At 44.4% G+C, this 19,132-nt stretch overlaps 1 protein-coding gene across 7 annotated transcripts; it reads left to right on the forward strand.

The window, feature by feature from the left end:
* The first annotated feature begins 157 nt into the window (after positions 1-157).
* On the forward strand, positions 158-18,524 carry BRCA1 (BRCA1 DNA repair associated). Of its 7 annotated transcripts, XM_065039152.1 has the most exons (22): positions 158-307; positions 1,108-1,207; positions 1,520-1,573; positions 2,211-2,291; positions 2,903-2,991; positions 3,222-3,367; positions 4,286-4,391; positions 5,205-5,250; positions 5,580-5,725; positions 6,227-9,517; positions 9,778-9,863; positions 10,119-10,293; positions 10,678-10,764; positions 10,834-11,003; positions 11,657-11,744; positions 12,689-12,766; positions 13,134-13,174; positions 13,922-14,005; positions 14,744-14,798; positions 15,986-16,059; positions 16,353-16,413; positions 17,390-18,524. In XM_065039152.1, exons 2-22 carry the CDS (start codon positions 1,119-1,121, stop codon positions 17,491-17,493), a joined length of 5,151 nt encoding a protein of 1,716 aa, XP_064895224.1. In that variant the 5' UTR covers positions 158-307; positions 1,108-1,118; the 3' UTR covers positions 17,494-18,524. The 7 variants fall into 7 exon arrangements, with proteins under 7 accessions (XP_064895224.1, XP_021136715.2, XP_064895222.1 ...); XM_021281040.2 differs by having other exon boundaries at positions 10,678-11,003; XM_065039150.1 differs by having other exon boundaries at positions 10,122-10,293; positions 10,678-11,003.
* The last annotated feature ends 608 nt before the right edge of the window (positions 18,525-19,132 follow it).

Raw genomic sequence — 19,132 nt, forward strand, 5'->3', positions numbered from 1 at the left:
GACTCGCGGAGCCACAACAATAAACAGAGCCGGGGAGGGGTACGGCGCCAGCTGACGCCGGAACTCCCACAATGCACCGCGCCAACTGCTGCTCTCTCTGACGCAATACAGCACAGCCAATCAGCTGTGCTCTTCCCCGCCCGCCCCGCTGTGAGGGAATCATGTGAAGGGGAGAAGCCAATTAGAAGGCGTGTCTAGGACCACGTGCTGTGGTTGAGGAATAGGATTGGCTGGTTGGTGCGGTGTGTATCGGCGTGACTGAAAGGCGCGAAATGCGATGGGCGCATCAGGACGGCTCTGAGGGCGGGTGAGCGGCCCCGGGCCGGGCGGGCTCACGGGGCTCGGCCTCGGCAGCGTCCCGCGGCCTGCACCACCGCTTCTCCCTGTGCCGGTGGGATGGTCGGGGTGGGGCGGCTGGAGTCGGGTACTGGGCCGCTTCGCGTCGGTCTGCTGACAGGCCCCGCTGCAGGGCCCGTCCCTGCTTCCCAGCTGCTGCCGCGTAAAGTTGCGCCAGGGGAGGCTGAGGTTGGATTTAGGAACAATTTCTTTCCCAAAGGGCTGTGGGGCGTTGGAACGGGCTGCCCAGGGCAGTGCTGGAGTCAACACCCCTGGAGGGCTGGACAGACGGACATGAGGTTGTCAGGACATGGGGCATGGACAGGGGTGGGGGAACAGTTGGGCTCGATGATCAAACCAAAATTATTCTATGATTCTAACTTGTTTCTCTTCATGTTGAGGATTCGTGATACTTGCTGTGGGGCCTTAGCTGTGCTGGGTGGTCTAAGTGCTTCCCAGGGTCCTCTGTGTCCTCCACAGCCTTTTCCGCCTACCTGCCCCCCTATTCACTCTTATGCTTGTGTGAGCCCTTGCTGCGTTTCTGCTGATGGCTGTTTCCGTGCTACTTTGTTCCCTTGACTAAAAAGATTTGCCAGGTTTTACCTGTAAACAGAGTAAGAACTCCCACAGTGCTGTAAAGCCTCACTCAATAAACAGCAGCCAAGTATTTGATACTGTTCAGGATGTTATAGAAAAGCCACACAGGCAAAAACATGTGTAAGGGATGAAACAGATCAGACACAAAGCTGATTGCTTTTCTTTTTCCTGTAGAGTAATTTTGGATGCGAAGGATGGACTTGTCCATGATTGGTATTGGAGATGTACAAAATGTGCTTTTGGCGATGCAGAAGAACTTGGAGTGCCCAATATGGTATGTTGGGAGAATAATGTGAGCTCTCTCTTAACATAGTTAATGAGTCATTTGTTTTTCTCTCTTTTTCTTTCTTTTCAAATGCTTTTTCAGTTCTGTGGATTATCAGAAAGCAAAAAGAATTGTCTTTTAAGGCTAAGCATATTAATGTTTTGTAGGGCTCAAGCGAGAAAGTGCAAAACAACCTGTATTTTGCTCTTGTGTTCTAGTAAATTTTGCTCACCTGTTTCAAGCTAAATGCGTCAGTCCTCTACCCAGTTAGGAAAAGAAATGTAACTGACTGGCTTTTCTTCTTTTCCTTTGTTTTTGTAGCTTGGATGTGATAAAGGAGCCGGTTTCAACAAAATGCGATCACATATTCTGCAGGTAGGTTTGCAATCTTTTTAATTGTAATGCTTAGTCAATCTATTCGTATTCTCACAGAATCCCAGAATGCCAGGGGTCTGCGCTTTGGTGCGCAGGCGCTTCAGAGCGAGCCCAGCACTCCGGCTTCACCCCAGGGGGATGGGAGGCCTCCCAGCCTTCTTCAACTCCAGAGTGATGCCCTTCTAATGCTACATCCCCATCCCCCTTCGAGTCGAGTTTAAAGCTCTCCAATGAGCCCTGCTAATTCCTGTCCCAGCACCTTCTGCCCCACAAGATAAACCTTTCCCATGTATCACTGTTTGGACTGGTGTCTTGTAAAACCAGCCGTTATCAGAGAACCCAAAGCCCTGCCTGTAGCACCAGTTCTCCGTGTGTACTGCTTCAGTGCTAACGATGTATACTGCGTTGTGATAACTTAATGGGTAACTATGTGGGGGGGGAAATTAATTCTACATAAGAAATAACTGCAGTTGTAGGGTGTGTCAAAGGGGATTGATTCATCCAGAGTAACAGCAGATCAAAAATACATTCAACTGGATATTGAAGGATTTCTACTAAGTGGTGCATGCCTAGGCTCAGTTTTAAAGAAATTATAAGCCTCTCTTTTGTTACCACTGTGATTATTCTTTTTTCCAAGGTTCTGCATGTTCCAGCTCCTCAGCAAAAAGAAGAAAGGTGTGATACAGTGTCCGCTGTGCAAGACCGAGGTCACCAAGAGGTAATGCAGCTTTGCAGGTGGGCTTGGGGGTGAGAAGTTTGAACTTGAAGGAAAAGTTAATCATTGTCTTAATATAAAAAAGAAAAGGTGGTTATTAGGTGAACTTGTTTTCTAGAGGAGCAAGTCTGCAGTGCCTTGTCTCAATAGAAACTTTTCCCAAGTGGTCGCAGGTGAAGACACCACCCTTAGCAACTGTTTGTGCGGACGAGTATAGACTGTGTTATTGTTCAGTTGTTACAATTTATTTCTCCGTGCTAAACCTATGTGGGGAAAACCACAAAATCTTCACTTTGTGATGGTTTTAATTCCTGTAGAAATGGTTCTTTTGGGGGATTGTGTTGTTATCCCTTGGTAATAATATCTCATTGTGTTCAGCTGTGGCCCCTCAGTTCCAGCAGGACAGGGAACTGCTGCAGAGAGTCCAGCGCAGCCACCAAGATGCTGGAGGGAGTGGAGCATCTCCCGTGGGAGGAAAGGCTGAGGAGCTGGCTGTCTCAGCTCCCACTTGGAGTTTTACTGCTTTTTTTTGTTCAGCCTAAATTCTAGGAGGACTATTCATAGTCGACCCGTACATTTGTCTTAAAACAACTCATGTGGTGATGTTATTTCAGAAGTCTGAAAGAGAATTCCAGATTTAAGCAACTAATTGAAGGATTGCTGGAAACTATCCATGCGTTCGAGCTGGACACTGGAGTAAAGTGTAAGTGGTCTGAATGTATATCCCCCCCTTTTTTTTAAAATAAGATTTTGGCATTTGTATTGTAATTAGTTACAGGGTATTTACTTACTGTGCAGTACTCCATGTGGGAATTGTACTTTAGCTGTATATGTGCTGGTTATGTAGGGTCTATTTTATTAATATTTCATACCTGTTGTCTTGCTCAGTGTAAGAAAATATTTTTGCTTTTCTTTCCTGTTGACATTTTCCAGTTTTAAACAGTCGTCACGTTCCTAAAACATCCACAGAAGCCACGGCTGCCGAGCTCCTGGGTAAGGAAAGGTCTGTCGTCCAAAGCAAGGGCTTCAGAAACAGGAACAAAAGTGCTACAGGAAATGGACAAGAAAACTGCACCTTGGTATTTTTTCCCCTAATTTATTTTTATGGATTGTGTAGTGGGTTTTTTTGGAATGTGTATAAATAAATGGAATAAGAGACTCTGGGTTGCTCTCAGGTCACTGTTTGACTTGAATATGATTCCAGACAAGGACATCTAAATGGTTTTTGTCTTCTTAACCTACTTTAAAAAGTTGTTTGCGTAAAATGACCTGAATTTAAAGATTGAAAGCTTTTTTATACTGCTGGTTTAATGAGGCTGAATATTGGTAGGCTTTTTACTTTTTTAGTGGTAAGACCATGAATATGTCTTAAGAATTCTTAAGACATGACCCAACTTGGGGTGATTGTACGTTGTTTCTTGCCTGGGGCTCTGGAGCTTGGAGGAGACTGAGGGGTGACTTCATTCATGTTTACATATATCTAAAGGGTGAACCAGGCTCTTCTGGTGACAACCAGTGACAGGACAAGGGGCAATGGGTGCAAACTGGAACACAGGAGGTTCCACTTAAATTTGAGAAGCAACTTGTTGGGGTGAGGGTGGCAGAGCCTGGCCCAGGCTGCCCAGGGGGTTGTGGAGTCTCCTTCTGTGCAGACATTCCAACCCGCCTGGACACCTTCCTGTGTAACCTCATCTGGGTGTTCCTGCTCCATGGGGGATTGCACTGCATGAGCTTGCCAGGGCCCTTCAACCCCGGACACTCTGGGATTCTGTGAATATTAAATAGGATAAAACTGTGAATGATTTTAGCTGTTAAATGCATGGTAATTGTTTCTGTTCAATCACTGATATCAGTATGATAAGTTACATGTGTTAGATTCTTGATTTAAATACATAGTTCATCTGTATCAGCCCCCCCTTCTGCAGTTTAAATAATTACTACTTATTGTTTTGAAGTAACGTGCTGTTACAAATACCTTTGTATTCTCCTGTCGGCAGGAAGCTCATGTGGATGCTCCGCTTACAGATACTGGGGACAAAAGGTGTTCCCTAAGAAACAAAAAGCAGAAATGCGGTTCTCAAAAAGGGATTTATATAGAGCTCGGTAAGATCTGGTGTTGAGTTGTATCTAATGCTTACAAAGTAGGGAAAGGTGATGGTGTTCAAAGTCTTTATAAACGGTAATGTCTCCTTAAATGAGATCAAAGGGACAAATGATGGACAGTTCAAAGCTGGTAAATCAAAGGGGTTTTTACGTAGTTTATTATGTTGTGGGAAATAACGCTACTGTAGTAAACCTCTACTGCTCAGTGTATGAGATACAAAGAAGATCCTTATGGATGTGAATGAAGTTGTTGTTACAACTAATGATAACTACTATTTTCTAAACGATATTAAGCTTTGTCATCAGTGTTTGAGGCTCTAGTTGATAACCAGAGATAAGAATGGAATCAAATTGAGGAAGGAATATTCTGTCTCTGCTGGCTTTTCAGAGCTTCCTTTTTATCTGGTGCTGTCTGCTGCTAGAAACAAGATAGATGCCGTGTGTCGTCTGTTTTCTCCCCCTTCCTTCCAGGAAGGAATTGCTCCTTTTAACAGATAGTGTTCATTGCCTCTTTTTTATTCCTTATGGCTTCCATGAGCCAGCACTGGCCCTTGTGGCCAGGAAGCCAATGGTACCTGGGGTGGGTTGGAAGGGGGTGCTCAGTAGGTCAGAGAGGTTCTCCTGCCCCTCTGCTCTGCCCTGGGGAGACCACACCTGGAATCTTGGACATTCTGGGATTCTACCAAGATCAGTCAAAGGATCTGAGACAGATGTTTGAATATATTGCTCTGACTTCCAGTTCAAAACTCTAAATACTAGCAGCTGTTTTTCTCTGTATCCATTCAACCAGAGTAACAGCTCATTTGTTTTTAGGCTCTGATTCATCTGAAGAGCTTTTTAAACAGGCGAACCATGCTGGGTAAGTAAAGGTGATTAAGGAATTAATCTTTTCTAAAGACAGTAGTTCTGTTTGTTGTACAATATTCTTTAAAGCTGTTTTCTGAATGTTTTGTAGATCTTCAAGAGAAAAGCATGTACTATGCTTTTGAAAGTAAATGTTCAATTCAGGAATGTGGGAGGGGATTAAAAAAAAGGCCTGAGGTTCTGAAGGGGTCTGGTTGCAGTGAATGTCAGTCGTGCAGCCCGACTGCTCCAAAAACTGCTTTGGAAAGCGAAACGGGAAAAATAAGCATCATCTTCTGTTTGTGGTGATTTTTCTCTGTGATGAAAGTAGATTTCCCTTCTCAGCAGGTTACAAGACAGAGAAGCACTTCCGATTTCATCTCAAGAAAACGCAGAAGAGCTCAAGAGTGCTGAGAAGGGGAATGAATATCCTCGCACTACACAGCCCGACAAGCTGGGTGCTGAAGAAGTGATTCTACCCAATGTCATAGGTGTGTTTATTACTTTGGTGACAAAAATGGTTAAGCTTGAAAGAAAGACCACAAGTTAACATTTAGATTTCATATGATTAAATACACACTTGCAGTCTTGTACATTGTAGTTTTGTTGATGCCTCCAGCTAGTGACACTATAATGCAAGACTATACCCATAGACTAGATACGTAAAGTGTGGATATTCTATGCACAGGAAAAGGAAGGGGAAGAAAGGTAACTTGATCAAGGTGCAAAACTTATTCTATTCTATGTAAGCTGTATTATTCTTTATAATACAAGTTGAGAGCACTGTCTGGTAATTCGTGTAAGAAGCTGCATGTAACATGTCATATGTAATTTTATCCTTCTCCCTTTAGAGGGAGGTTTGTGCAGTGTAAGATTCTGGTTTGGGGTGAGATAAGAATGGTTCTTTTATAACAAAGTAGCTATTAAGCTTGTCATTGTTCTTGTGTGTGTAAAATAGAGCTTAATAATTTATGATCCCTATGAATCTTCAGGTGCAAGTGATCTCTCGAAGGAAGGCTCGAGCAAGGAAAGCACTCGGAGCATCACTGAATATGCCAAACCTGCCCACGGGAATGTGGCTGAATACCAGAGTTCCCCTTTAAATGTTCTCCCTGCAGAGCTCACAGAGCAGCGTGACAGTCCCGTAAGGAATGGGGACACGTCTTTCTTTGAGAACACAGAAGAAATGGATGTGGAGCAAACTCTATGCGATAGTAATAGCGAAGAGTTTGACTTCAAAGAGAGCAGATTGGATAAAAGCAAGGAAATAGATATTGCACAAAGCGTGGAAGCTGCGGGAATGGATGAACCTGAGAATGATCCTCTCAATGACAAAGAACTTCCTCTGGAGAAGCTGCTTCAGCCAGAGGCACTTGACTGCGCTGCCCTGAATCAAGTCTCGAGGAAGAGGCTGAAGCGAAGCATTCAGAAAGTCAATGAATGGTTTTCAAAAAGCGAGGAGATTCCGTCTCACGATGATTCTGCTGGAGCAACTGACATTTCGGGTGAAGGAGACACATCTTTATCAGATAAAGAATCCTGTGTTTCACAAAAGACTGACCCTATGGTCGATTCCAAAGAAACTGCGGTGGCTGAAGGAAATAAGAGATGGTCAAAAGAAACAGCAGATAGTATCAAAGACAAAATATTTGGGAAAACATACAAGAGAGAGAGGAAGTCAAATCCCCCTTTTGTCTTTAGAGATGTTTTACCTACAAAAAAAAAGGAAGATGCAGCTGCTGATAAGTCCTGGAATAACTCCAGCAAAGACAGACTAAAACGGAGAAGGAAGACTGTCAGTGTCCTGCGACCCGAGGATTTCATCAAGAGAAAAGATGTAGGGGAGGCAGATGGGTGCCCTGAAAGTGCTGATTTGTGCCTTGGAGATGCTGAAAAGAAAAGATGTGAGGAAAGCTCTGCTGTTGATGAGAGTCGCCTCTCTGAGAATAAAGAGGGTAATACAGTGGCAGAAGTTGAGGAAGGAGGAGGATCCAGGTGGAAAAAAGCTGCTGAAAAGGTGACTGGCAAGCACTGTGACGCGGAGCTGGATTTGAATAACTCCAATCAGAAAAGCACAAAAAAAAATGGTTCCGCAGCAAAAAGAAGCAGACGTTCTACCAGAACCATGTGCGCCCTGCAGTTAGTAGTGGATAGAAACTCCCTGTCCCCTGATGCAGCTGAGCCCCAGATCGATAGTTATCCAAGCAGTGAAGAACCAAGGAAAGCCGATTCGGAGCAAAGACAAGTCAGGCGCAGCAGGCGGCTTCAGTTACTTTCTGAAGAAATGACGAAAGAAATGGGAAAAGGAGTGATTAAGGGAGCGAAAAAGCATGAGAGCGACCCCGAAGGGTCTTTCTCTGGAGTCCAGAGGAACGTGTTGGTTCACGCTTGTGAGTGCAAAGAGCAGCGTGAGCCCCGCGATGTGGTGAGTGACCAGCCACTCGCTGATCTCAAGGGTGGGGATCTGGAAGCAGATGAAATGCAGATCAGTCTAAAGAATTCGTTGGATGCTGCAGGAACTGGAAAAATTCTCAATCCTACATCTTGTTGTCAGCGCTCAAATTATGGTTCCTTGGCACCCGACACGGCTTCTCAAGAAAGTGAAATACGAGGAAGCCCTTTGCTCCTAGAGCCGCCTTCAGCGGCTTCCCCCCTGCCTGGAGAGACGTCTGAACCTCCTGCTGCTCTTCCCCAGGGTAGCAGACGCGAAACGCTAAAAGTTCCAGGCGACTTAAGAACTGAAAGGTTGCCAATGGCTAAAAATGGCTTGGAAGTGACCGAGGAAGCTGAAGACAGTGAGTTAGACACGCAGTATCTGCGGAATATATTTAGGCATTCAAAACGCCTGTCGTTTAGCCTTTATCCTACTCCTGCGAAGGCGCGTGCAGTAGGAGATGCTGCTTCCGAAACTCTAAAGAGCTCGTGTGCTGAGCAGGGAGAAGATGAGCGTAGCAAATATTTAAAAACAGAAAGCTTGCAAGAGAGAACTGAGAGCTTGAGTAGGGCTTGTGGGGAAGAGCCACGTAAAGCCAAGGAATCTTGTGTTAGTCCTGTGACTTGCTTTGGTGACACTGAATGTGCACAGGCAGAGGATCATCAGGATGTTTCACAGGTTGCAAATCAAGGGAAGCTGACACCGATGGGAATGGGTACCGTTAGGACTGAAGGCAAAGACAAATTGCAGAAAGGAGAGCAGGAAAATGAAAAGGCAGTGTCAACTGACCTAGGGATAGGAAGTGAGCTGAGACAGAATCCAGTCAAGAGTAAGAGAAGCCAAAGTGATCAAGATGATACAGAAGTGCAAGTTTTCGAAAGAGCTGATTTAAACACAGTCGATGAAATGTGCAGCAGTTCAGACAGCGATCAAGCGGGAAGGGCTGAGGGTGTTAATGGCAAAGCACCGCTACCACATTTTCAGTACAAATCAATGATTTGTCCTGTAACGTGTCAGCAACGACCCGCTGAGCTCGGCCTTGAAGGCACTGGGAAAAAACATAGCAAAAGAGAAAGAGAACAAGTAAAGGGGAATGAAGAAGCAGCAACTCAAACTGCTGGCACAGGGATGCTCGAGGGTTTAGTTACACAGGCTCTGGAAGAGCCTGTTAAAGGGAATAGTGATTTTACAGGTTCGTCTGAGACCCCTGATGGCCTGTTGTGCTCTGACGATGATATTGAGGAGAACCCCAGCTTTTCTGAAACTGACAGGAGAGAGAGATCTGCTGTGTTTGTGAAAAGTAACAACGCCCCGGTAACAGAACTACACAATCGGAGTGTTAGCTCTAAGCCCACATCTCGAGGTATTCCCAGATCTCGAAGAAGAGCGCGGAAACTGCAATCTTCAGATGAAGAATCTAGCGAGGATGAAGAGTTACCGTGTTTTCAGTCGCTAATAAATGGCAAATCAGCAAGCACACCTTTGCAGAGCAGTAAACAAGTGCCATCTGTGGTAGAGTCTTCAGTAAGTCCCATCGCGTTGCCTCCTCGTGGAAGTAGCGGTGACAATAATGCGCAGAAAACGCCCGGAGCTGCCCCAAGCGGCAGATGTGTTTCGCCAAGCCAGGAATCCGAATGCTCCGTCAACTTATTTTCCTCCCAATCCAACATGTCTGAAGAATCAGTTGATGGAGCACAAGAGCTGAAGAAACTGTCAGTACAAGTTCATCCATCCAAACAAGTGGATGAGGGTAAAGAAACTTCTCCAAGTTGTAATTGGGGGCTGAAGAGAAGCAAACCTGACTCCAGAGATGAACGCCAAGAAGAGCAAAGCATGGGAGCAAACCCAGGTACAAACTCAGATTTATTTTTAGTCTCTGCGACTGTGTTTGTCATGTCATCACACTGAGGTTTTTTGGAGTTTGCATGTGTGACACGGTATTCTTCAAAATGTTCACTTAAACTACATCTGTGCTTCTAATTTAAGTGTTTTCAAAACCTGCCCCTTTATAGTTAACAGTTGGCTGAAAGGTCCATGTGGTAAGGAGTTATGGAAGAAGTTTGGGTTTTTTTCTTTAACCAATTCAGATTTTCTTCTTCTTTCCTCAAGGTGAAGCGTCTGGATCTGACAGCGAGACAAGTATCGTAGAGGATTCATGTGGCCCGTTCTCTCAGGGTGAGATCCTTACTACACAGGTGAGTTTAGGCACTGAATTCCAGTTTGTGTTCTGGGATATAAACAAGTACCTGAAAGCTGTGAAGTCGGTGTTGTGGCAAATCGCTTTCTTCATGTTTGTTGTGTCGCTGGATCATTTCTAGGAGCATAATTAATCAAGACCTGTAGAACTACTGTTGTTGCTGTTTCTAATTTTCAAGTATTATTCAAATAAATTAACCTTGCTGTTTAAAGCTGAGCTTGCTAATGTTGGCACAATTATGTGGCCCCTGCAGCAGAAGAATATTATGCAAAATAACCTAAAAAAACTTCAGCAAGAAATGGCAGAACTCGAGGCAGTGCTGGAGCAGCACGGAAGTCAGGACTGTCAACTTTTACCTGTCCATAGGAACCTGCCGCATTCCAGTAGCGAAGGAACACTTGGAATGGAACAAATGAGACGAGAGAGAGGTAAATAGCAATGAAAACCTTGCCCAGCTTTTTAAAAAACAGTTGTGTGGCTATCGCTAGTTCTTTTTTCCCCTCTACCACAGATCAGTGTTAATTTAAAGTTGAGACGTTAGCAGAATTTTACCGAAATTCAGCTCTTCAGTGAGACGCTGATGTTTTATTCCTAACTTTATATATATATATATATATGTGACTAAAAGTTTCACAGGTGTTCTAGTGGCTCTGCTATGGATCAGGAAATAGTAACGATAGAGGCAAAGGTAAGGTAATAAATAAGGAGAGGAAGTGACTGCAGTATTTAAACTTAACGGGTACAGCATCAGCGCTCTACCGTGACTACAAAAAGGATGAAATTGATTCAAGGAGTAATTTCTTTTCTTTCAGGAAATGCAGATGAGCAGAATTCTGGGACCAGGCTCAACAGTGCGTCTGTCTTACCAAATGTCTCTGGAGATGTGACCAGGAGTCCAAGTAAATCCTGCTCCTCTGTAAGGCTTCTTAACCCTCCAAGTGCAGAAGTGACCGCTCGTTCTGTTGCAGCTCCAAGTGCTGATAACAGCTGCACTCAGGAGTGTAAATCGACGAGAAGTTCGTGTCTTCCAACGTCTGTTCTGCACAATGCAGCTGGGAAAGAAAGTGCAGCGAGTCCCGTTGTGACCAACAGGAAAGAAATGTCAATAGTGGCATCGGGTCTGACTCAAAGCGAGCATGTAAGTATAGTTCAGAAGTTTTAAAGATCGCTCTTTAATTGTTCCTGATTACCATCATAATCATCAACACAGAGAGAACTAATATAGTGGAAACTAATCTGACAGGAATCACAGGTCTGTAATACAGCAACATCGGTCAAACTCACTCCTGAAAACATGAAGAATCGCTGCCTGTAAATGGCATTATTAAGCTTTTGGTGAAGTTGGAACTTTTGAAATGACTGTTTACTGTCTAATGGAAAACGACGTTGTTCCAAAGCAAGAGGGTTCCATTTCTGGAAAGCCTTGCAGCTGGAAGGGGAAGAGGCTGCTCGGTTGGTTCCCTTAATGTTCTCAAATGCTGCTTCTTTACCCAAATTCTGATCAACAGTGAAGATTTCTGTAATTAATCAGTTCGGAATTGGTGATAAACCTGTTCCTACAGTGCATTTCCAGGAGGATATTACTTTTGGTTTATAAACTGCTGTCTTTACTTTAGCCTGTTGAATGGTACCGAAATTATTGACTTTTAAGGAAATGCATATGCTGTGTGCCAACAAAAATCATTACTTTCAAGTAACTACGTTATTGCGTTGTACTCCTATGAACTGAAGTTGTTGCTTGTTATTTTTAACCTGCTTTTCTAGCTATTAATTTTCTTAACTGCTTTTCAGGTGGTGGTCCAGAAGTTTGCGAGAAAAACTCGGAGCACTTTATCTAATCGCATTACTGAAGGAACAACCCATGTCATAATGAAAACAGGTTTGTTGGGAGCCATATAAACAAATCCTATATTTACACACCATATGGAATTTTAACTCTAGGCAAACAAACAGGCAGACAGTTGAGCAGTAAATTTGAATAAGTATTATTTTCTTCTCTCTCTTTTTGTTTAAATTTGGGCATCTTTCTTATTCTATTTCATAGAATCACACAAAATCACAGGATGTCAGGGGTTGGAAGGGGCCTCGAAAGCTCATCCAGTGCAATCCCCGATGGAGCAGGAACACCCAGATGAGGTTACACAGGAAGGTGTCCAGGCGGGTTGGAATGTCTGCACAGAAGGAGACTCCACAACCCCCTGGGCAGCCTGGGCCAGGCTCTGCCACCCTCACCAGGAAGAAGTTTCTTCTCAAATTCAAGTGGAACCTTCTGTGTTCCAGTTTGCACCCATTGCCCCTTGTCCTGTCACTGGTTGTCACCGAGAAGAGCCTGGCTCCATCCTCCTGACACTCCCCCTTTAGATATCTGTGAACATGAATGAGTCCCCCCTCAGTCTCCTCTTGTCCAGCTCCAGAGCCCCAGCTCCCTCAGCCTTTCCTCACCCGGGAGATGCTCCACTCCCTCCAGCATCTTGGTGGCTGCGCTGGACTCTCTGCAGCAGTTCCCTGTCCTGCTGGAACTGAGGGGCCACAACTGGACACAAGATTCCAGGTGTGGTCTCCCCAGGGCAGAGCAGAGGGGCAGGAGAACCTCTCTGACCTACTGACCACCCCCTTCTAACCCACCCCAGGTACCATTGGCTTCCTGGCCACAAGGGCCCAGTGCTGGCTCATGCTCATCCTGCAATGACCTCAGTCAATCAGAGTGAGGGGATGTTTTGTTTCCTTGTGTGATTTGAAGTTAATGTTACCTTTATTTTTTTCTTTGGATTTAATGGACGGGACATTCAAAACTCAAAGATCTCATTCTCATTTGCTCTGCAGACAAGGAGCTGGTGTGTGAACGGACACTCAAGTACTTTCTGGGTATCGCAGGGAGGAAATGGGTCGTTAGTTATCAGTGTAAGTATAACTTGTTTTGCAGCTAAATAGTCTCTGCCCTTCTACCACCAATGTACTCTTCACTTTTTACAGTAAAAGCAGCTGCTTTCTCTTCTGAATACTTGTCCTGGTTTGCTGCCCACTGACAAATGCCTTTCCACGCTCTTCATCTAAATCTTTGAGATGTATGGCATCAGTTAGTGCAAAATTAGTCTTATTTATGAGAGGTAAAAAAAAATCATTACGTTCTCTCAGGCATCATAATGTATTCAGTTTCCCTTAGTACAAGTTCTTTTAGTTTAATATAGCAATGAAGTCAGCCTGTTGGCAGTGGAAGAGCAATTTTGCTGGATAAAATGACTTGTCCTGTTCTGATCTTTTTATTTAGGGGTCGTTCAGTCTTTCCAAGAAGGGAGGATACTGGATGAGGTGAGTCTCTTAAGAGTGAAATGTCAAATGTGTAATCAATACTGTTACATTAATAGATCCATCAGTAGCCTCAGATATTGTCTAAACATTTAATATATATAATGGCTTATTTGATACGTGGGACAGCTGTTAACATTGTCATACGCTCTCACGTTGCTTTAAGCAAAGAGCCTCCAATTATAGTGAAAACCAACTGTTTTTTTCCAAGTAAACTGAAGATATGCAGCTGGTTTTCATACTTTTGTAGCAGGTGAATCTGCATCAGAAGCTTCGGAGAAGTTGCAAGAAGTCGTGGAGAAGTGGGAGTTTGAGTCAGATGTGGGCCTGAAATGATCAAATGCAGCACTGTATTTGTTATCAAACTATACACTAAATGAATGCCTTGAAATAAAGTAGATGTTGAAGATCTAGAGGTTATGTACTGATAATTAATTTATATCAAATGAGACTGTACTGATAAGTTAATCATGGTCTTGGAGTGTGCCCCTTCTTTTATAGTTTACTAAACTATGTTTCGACTCTAATCAGTTTGTTTAAAAACTGTCTGTTGCTGCAGGGGTTTCATTGCTGCTCTCAGCCATTTTTTTTTTTTTTTGAAAAGCCTTTTAATTAACTTTCTGTACACGTGTAATTGTAAGCTTTCCAGTTCTGAATTCCAGCAGCTTCTTCCTGTCCAGATGCAGAGCTCCGACCAGGAAAACCTCCTCGGTCTCTGACCTCTGCCTGCTTGTTTGTGGTGTGTTCCAGGAGAGCTTTGAAGTTCGAGGAGACGTAATCAACGGGAGGAACCACCAGGGTCCAAGGAGGGCTCGACAGGCTCTGACTGCCAAGGTACGAGCACATCGGGGTGAAAACCCCGTCCTGCTGCGGCTGTTTCACATGTGCCTACGCTGGCTGAATATCTGCAAGTTCTTCCGATTTCTCTGCTGTTCTCTATACACAGAGTTGTACAAATTCAGCCTTTTTATACGTGAAAGGTGAGAGCAGATATGCCCAAGTGACTCACTATCCGTGCTATGACTGTCACATACAACAGCTTTATAATACACATGTAAATTATTTTTTTATACTGACTTGACTTACTGGAACTCACACAATAATTGGTACAGGGCACTCTGACATTTAGAAGCGGTTTGTTTACTTCAATACATAATGAACAGACATTTAAAACCAAAGACAGAACCCAAGTACAGACGTAAAGCATAGCCGTGGAATATTAAAATACAGCTAGATACATAATTTGGAATATCTTTTTTACTTGGTTCATATAATTAAAATCTATATAGCCTGCATAATTAAAAAGTAATTTATTGACGCTGATTTTAACAAGGTCAAATAAACACAAAGCAAGTGGATGCTGTCACTTTATACCATTGGTATAGGATAGCATGGGGTTGGGTTTTTTTGCTGCTGTTCTTTTGTTTTGTAGGTTACAAAGAGCATCAGAAATACTTTGTGAAACAGCGATAGCATGATAACCAGTCCTAGAATTGCGATCAAACCAGCATATTAAATCTTGTCCTTTAAAGATACCATCTGGACTCTGTTAACATGCTCCTTGTTTTTCAGATCTTTAAAGACTTTGAGATCTGTTGCTACGGACCTTTCACTGATATGACTACAGGTGTGTCTGGAGTCCATGAAGGCTGGGAGGCCTCCCATCCCTCTGGGGTGAAACTGGTGTGCTCGCTCGCTCTCTGAAATGCCCGCACACCAATGCGTGCAGCACGGGGAATAAGCAGGAGGAGTCAGAAACCTGTGTTAGGGCAGGAGATGATGACCTAGTGGCAATGATGGAGATGTGGGACAGCACCTGTGACTGGAATGTGGCCATGGGTGGCTGTGTCCTTTTCAGGAAAGACAGGCCAGCCAGCCGTGCTGGTGGAGTTGCTCTTTACGTGAGAGAGCAACTACAATGTATTGAGTGTTGTCCAGGCACGGATGAGGAGCGAGTTGAGAGTCTATGGGTGAGAGTTAAGGGGCAGGCTGGCAAGGGGAATACTATTGTGGGTGTCCATTATAGGCCACCAGATCAGGGTGAGGAAGTTGATGAGGCCTCTACAGATGGCTGAGAGCAGCCTCACAGTCACAGGCCCTGGTTGTGGTGGGGGATTTGAACTTCTCTGATGGTTGGCAGGACTGCTCGGCCGGCAGCCACCGTCTGGAGGCTCCTCCAGTGCCTTGACGATAACTTTCTGATGCAAAGGGTGCAGGAGCCGACTAGAAGAGGTGCACTGCTGGACCTCAAGTGGAAGAGGAGAGTTTCTAGACCATGGCAGGAGGGGCTGGCCGCTTGGGAGAATATCAGGCTGTTGTCAGAGGGTGGAGGAGGCAACTAGGAAAGCTCAGGCCTCCTTAGAATTGAACCTGGCGAGAGGGGTCAAGGACAACAGGAAGAGCTTTTTCCAATGCATGGCAGATCAAACTAACAGCAGAGGCAATGTAGGGAGCAGTCGGGCAATCTGGACACCATAAATCCATGGGTCCGGATGGGATGCACCCGCGGGTGCTGAGGGAGCTGGCTGAGGTCATGGCTGGACCGCTCTCCATCATCTTTGCCAAGTCTTGGGAAACAGGAGAGGTGCCCGAGGACTGGAGGACAGCAAATGGCACTGCAGGCTTCAGAAAGGGCAAGAGGGAGGACCCGGGGAACTCTAGACCGGTCAGCCTCACCTCTTATTCTCTACTAAGGTTTACATTTCTTTGAAACTATGCTAGTTTATATCATAGAATGAACACATGAGGCCTTAGGAAATAGTGTTGGTGATACAAAACATTGAAGTTTTTGATCTGTTTCTCTGATTTCTTCAGAACACCTCGAATGGATGGTGGAACTTTGCGGTGCCTCCGTGGTGAAGCAGCCTCACCTGTTCACACACACCAGGGTAAGTGTGAAAGAACGTTACACTTCACATAGTGGAGGGGCTATAGTTACAAAAGCCACGTGGTGGGAGATGATGTGCAAGAAGCCTTTAGTTTAGTCACAGCAACCCTGGAAAGAAATCACAGAAAAATCTCAGGAATTAACGTCTTTCTCTCTCTACAGCCAATTTTACAGTCCTGTCTGAAGTGATGCACTGGAGCAGAGTTAGCCCAGTTATCGCTCTCTGCAGATGGGTGCGAGAGGGATTTAATGACAGATAACTAGTAGTTTTATTTTCTTATCTTGAAATCCTAGAATTCTACTCCTGTCGTGGTTGTGCAGCCAGATGCTTGGATGGAAGACGCGGATTATGGAGGTAAAAGGACACTGTCATGGAGTGTCTTTATCACATCAGGCCTTTCAGTAGTTAAATATCAGAGAGGTGTGTGGAGGAATTGAAATAAAATCCTGCTCCATCTGGAGATGGAGGTTTGTCTTGGAAGAAAGCTCTGTATTATCTCCGGAATCAGCAATGGAGTCTGGCAGGGAAACCCTGTTCTGGGCTCAGCTGTCCTGGATTCCACCAGAAACTTCTCTGACCGGAGATAATTTCTAAAAAGTGGGGAATTGTGCCCTCGGAGGACGAGTGAGATCCAGGAGAAAGCCTTAGGGGGGACGAGATTGGTCTAGAAAGAATATCTAGCAACAAAGCATTAACCGATCTACAGCTTTGCATTTTTCTTCTTTAATCAAAATGCTCCAGAAAAACGAGACTTTGCAAGTGTTCCGGACTAACTTACTTTGGAATGAGATAGTGGGAGTTATGGAATGAATGGGAGCTAGTTAGGCTACAGTGGAGTTCAACACAGAAGCGGAGCGGGAAGATGATGTAAAAACAACCGCCGTTTCCATGGCACTGGGAAAACGAGAACAAAGATCCTGAAACGGTGCAGAACAGTCTGGGAGCACTTCAGTCATTTTCTGTTGCTTCTCTCTTGATGAGACTCATTGCTTGTCATGGACTCGGTGTGCCTGAGCAGGTGGAAACTGAGGCTCTGCCACCGAGGTCCTAAATTAAACGTAACAAGGACTGTGCTCTTTGCTTTGCATGTTTATTTTACGGTGTTCACAACTCCCCGCCAAACAGCTCTTCTTTTAGCAGCAGCAACATTACCCGCTTTGCTAAAAAGAGTAGTGGTGCCACATCGCTGGTTTTAGACTCTTGTTTTTATCAAGGCCTTTAAAATGTCAAAGAAAAAGCCAATAGCTTCATCAGAAGGATATCAGCAAGCTCACCTTAAGCTTGGTTTAACTCATGGATAACAGTTTGATGGGTTGTCTTTGTCTTACAGCGATCCAGCAAAAAGCCGACGTTGCCATGGTGACTCGAGAGTGGGTATTAGACAGCGTCGCGTGCTACAAGTGCCAGGAGCTGGATACTTACCTGGTGTCGTAAGGGCGATACGCGGTTCTCTTGCCGTCGCTCACGAGTTCTCATCAGTGCTGATAGTCTGGTAACTATTTTAAGGACGGAGAATTTTTAAGTCACGCAGAGATTATGTGCATGTTCTTGTTCAGAGTGAAATAACTACATTTTATTAGCAATAAAGTTACTTAGCATTACCATATAAAGATGGTATTACCCACTGTTCTTTAAAGACTGACACTTCTCATTTCAAAATAGACCTTTAAATTAATGTAAAACGAATTTTTAAAGTTAGAAAATGTAGAATGTGGCTTCCGCAGAGAAATGGTGATGTGCTATTTACCCCTGCAGCCCGTTCCGGTTTATATATTTCAGGACATTTTGGAGACAGTAATTTAAAAGGGTAACATTGGGCTCGGGGCTTGTATTTAAAACACACTTGCACTCCTGAGTAACCTCCATATTTTCATTTTGCATAAATACATACCCTGAATAAGGGTGTATACCAACACAATGCGATATTATTTTGTGATTATCAGCCTGGTTAATTTAGGCCGTGGATTGTACGAACTGCTCTCCTCTTGTATATAAAAACGCCAACTTGCCTTAACCAGGAAAAACAGCCCCTAAGAGCCAACACTTGATTCTCAACACAAACCAATCCTTAAAAGCACGAGCTGGTACCAGGGCTGTGTCAGTCGTATCTCTGACAAGTGCATGTGGCACCTATGAAGAGACAATAAACAGATGCACTTTAGTGTCCCAGTGACCTATAAAAAGCCCTATAGGATTCTGCTGTAATAGTCCGTGCCTGCAAAATGAGACTGCAAAGAAATTGCTTTTTATGGAAGAAAATATGTTCTCTGCTTCTGTTGCCAAGCAATTCAGCTTCATAAATAATTTTGTACTTTCAGAGCAGAAAAAGAACCTGTTTTCATGAAGTTGTTGTTTGAAAAAATCAGTTCAGTGCTCAGATGCTGCTGGGTTATCTTGGAAAGTTATGGAAAGTATGTTTATAAATATTGGAATGCTCAAAGGAAATAAAATTATTTTGGGAAGTATTTGACTTGATTGTTCAGCCCTTTGTACGTGCATCAGTCCCTCAGCGTCTGCTCGGAGCCTGGGTGGAAAAACACCCCCGTGCAGCCTCCCGGGCGGGGAGAGACTTCCCGAGGAGGCCAGAGATGTGAACTGCGATTTCAGAATTGTCATTTCTATCAAGCTGAGAAGCACCTGTGTTATCAAGCGTCGTGCCCCTCACCGGGCGTTGCTGCTGGAAGCATTTGCTGGGTGGACACACATTCCTGTTTTCCTCTGTGTGACGATATTTCGTAACTCCTGAGGCTGTTTGACCCAGCCTCACCGTCAGACTGAGCTCCTCTTATCTCCAGAGCCCACACCGGTTGGTTTGGGTTTGTGTTTTGGGTGTTTTTTCCATAATCTCCATTTCAAAAGGCAGCTGTGGAGGATGACTAAATGCTGCCTGTTAGATGTGAGAAAAAGGCCAAGTAAGACTGGTTTGCATCTGCCACTGTGAAATTGTCCCTCAGATCTTGACACAAAGGTTTGTTCTTTCTAGCAGGTAAGGTTCTGGCTCCAGGTAGATAATTGTCTGGAGGAATAACACTTGTGACTTGTCCTTTTTTCACTTGGAAGTGATTAGATTAGA

This window comes from Columba livia, chromosome 23 (genome assembly GCF_036013475.1).
Source record: "Columba livia isolate bColLiv1 breed racing homer chromosome 23, bColLiv1.pat.W.v2, whole genome shotgun sequence".
Lineage (NCBI taxonomy): Eukaryota > Metazoa > Chordata > Aves > Columbiformes > Columbidae > Columba > Columba livia.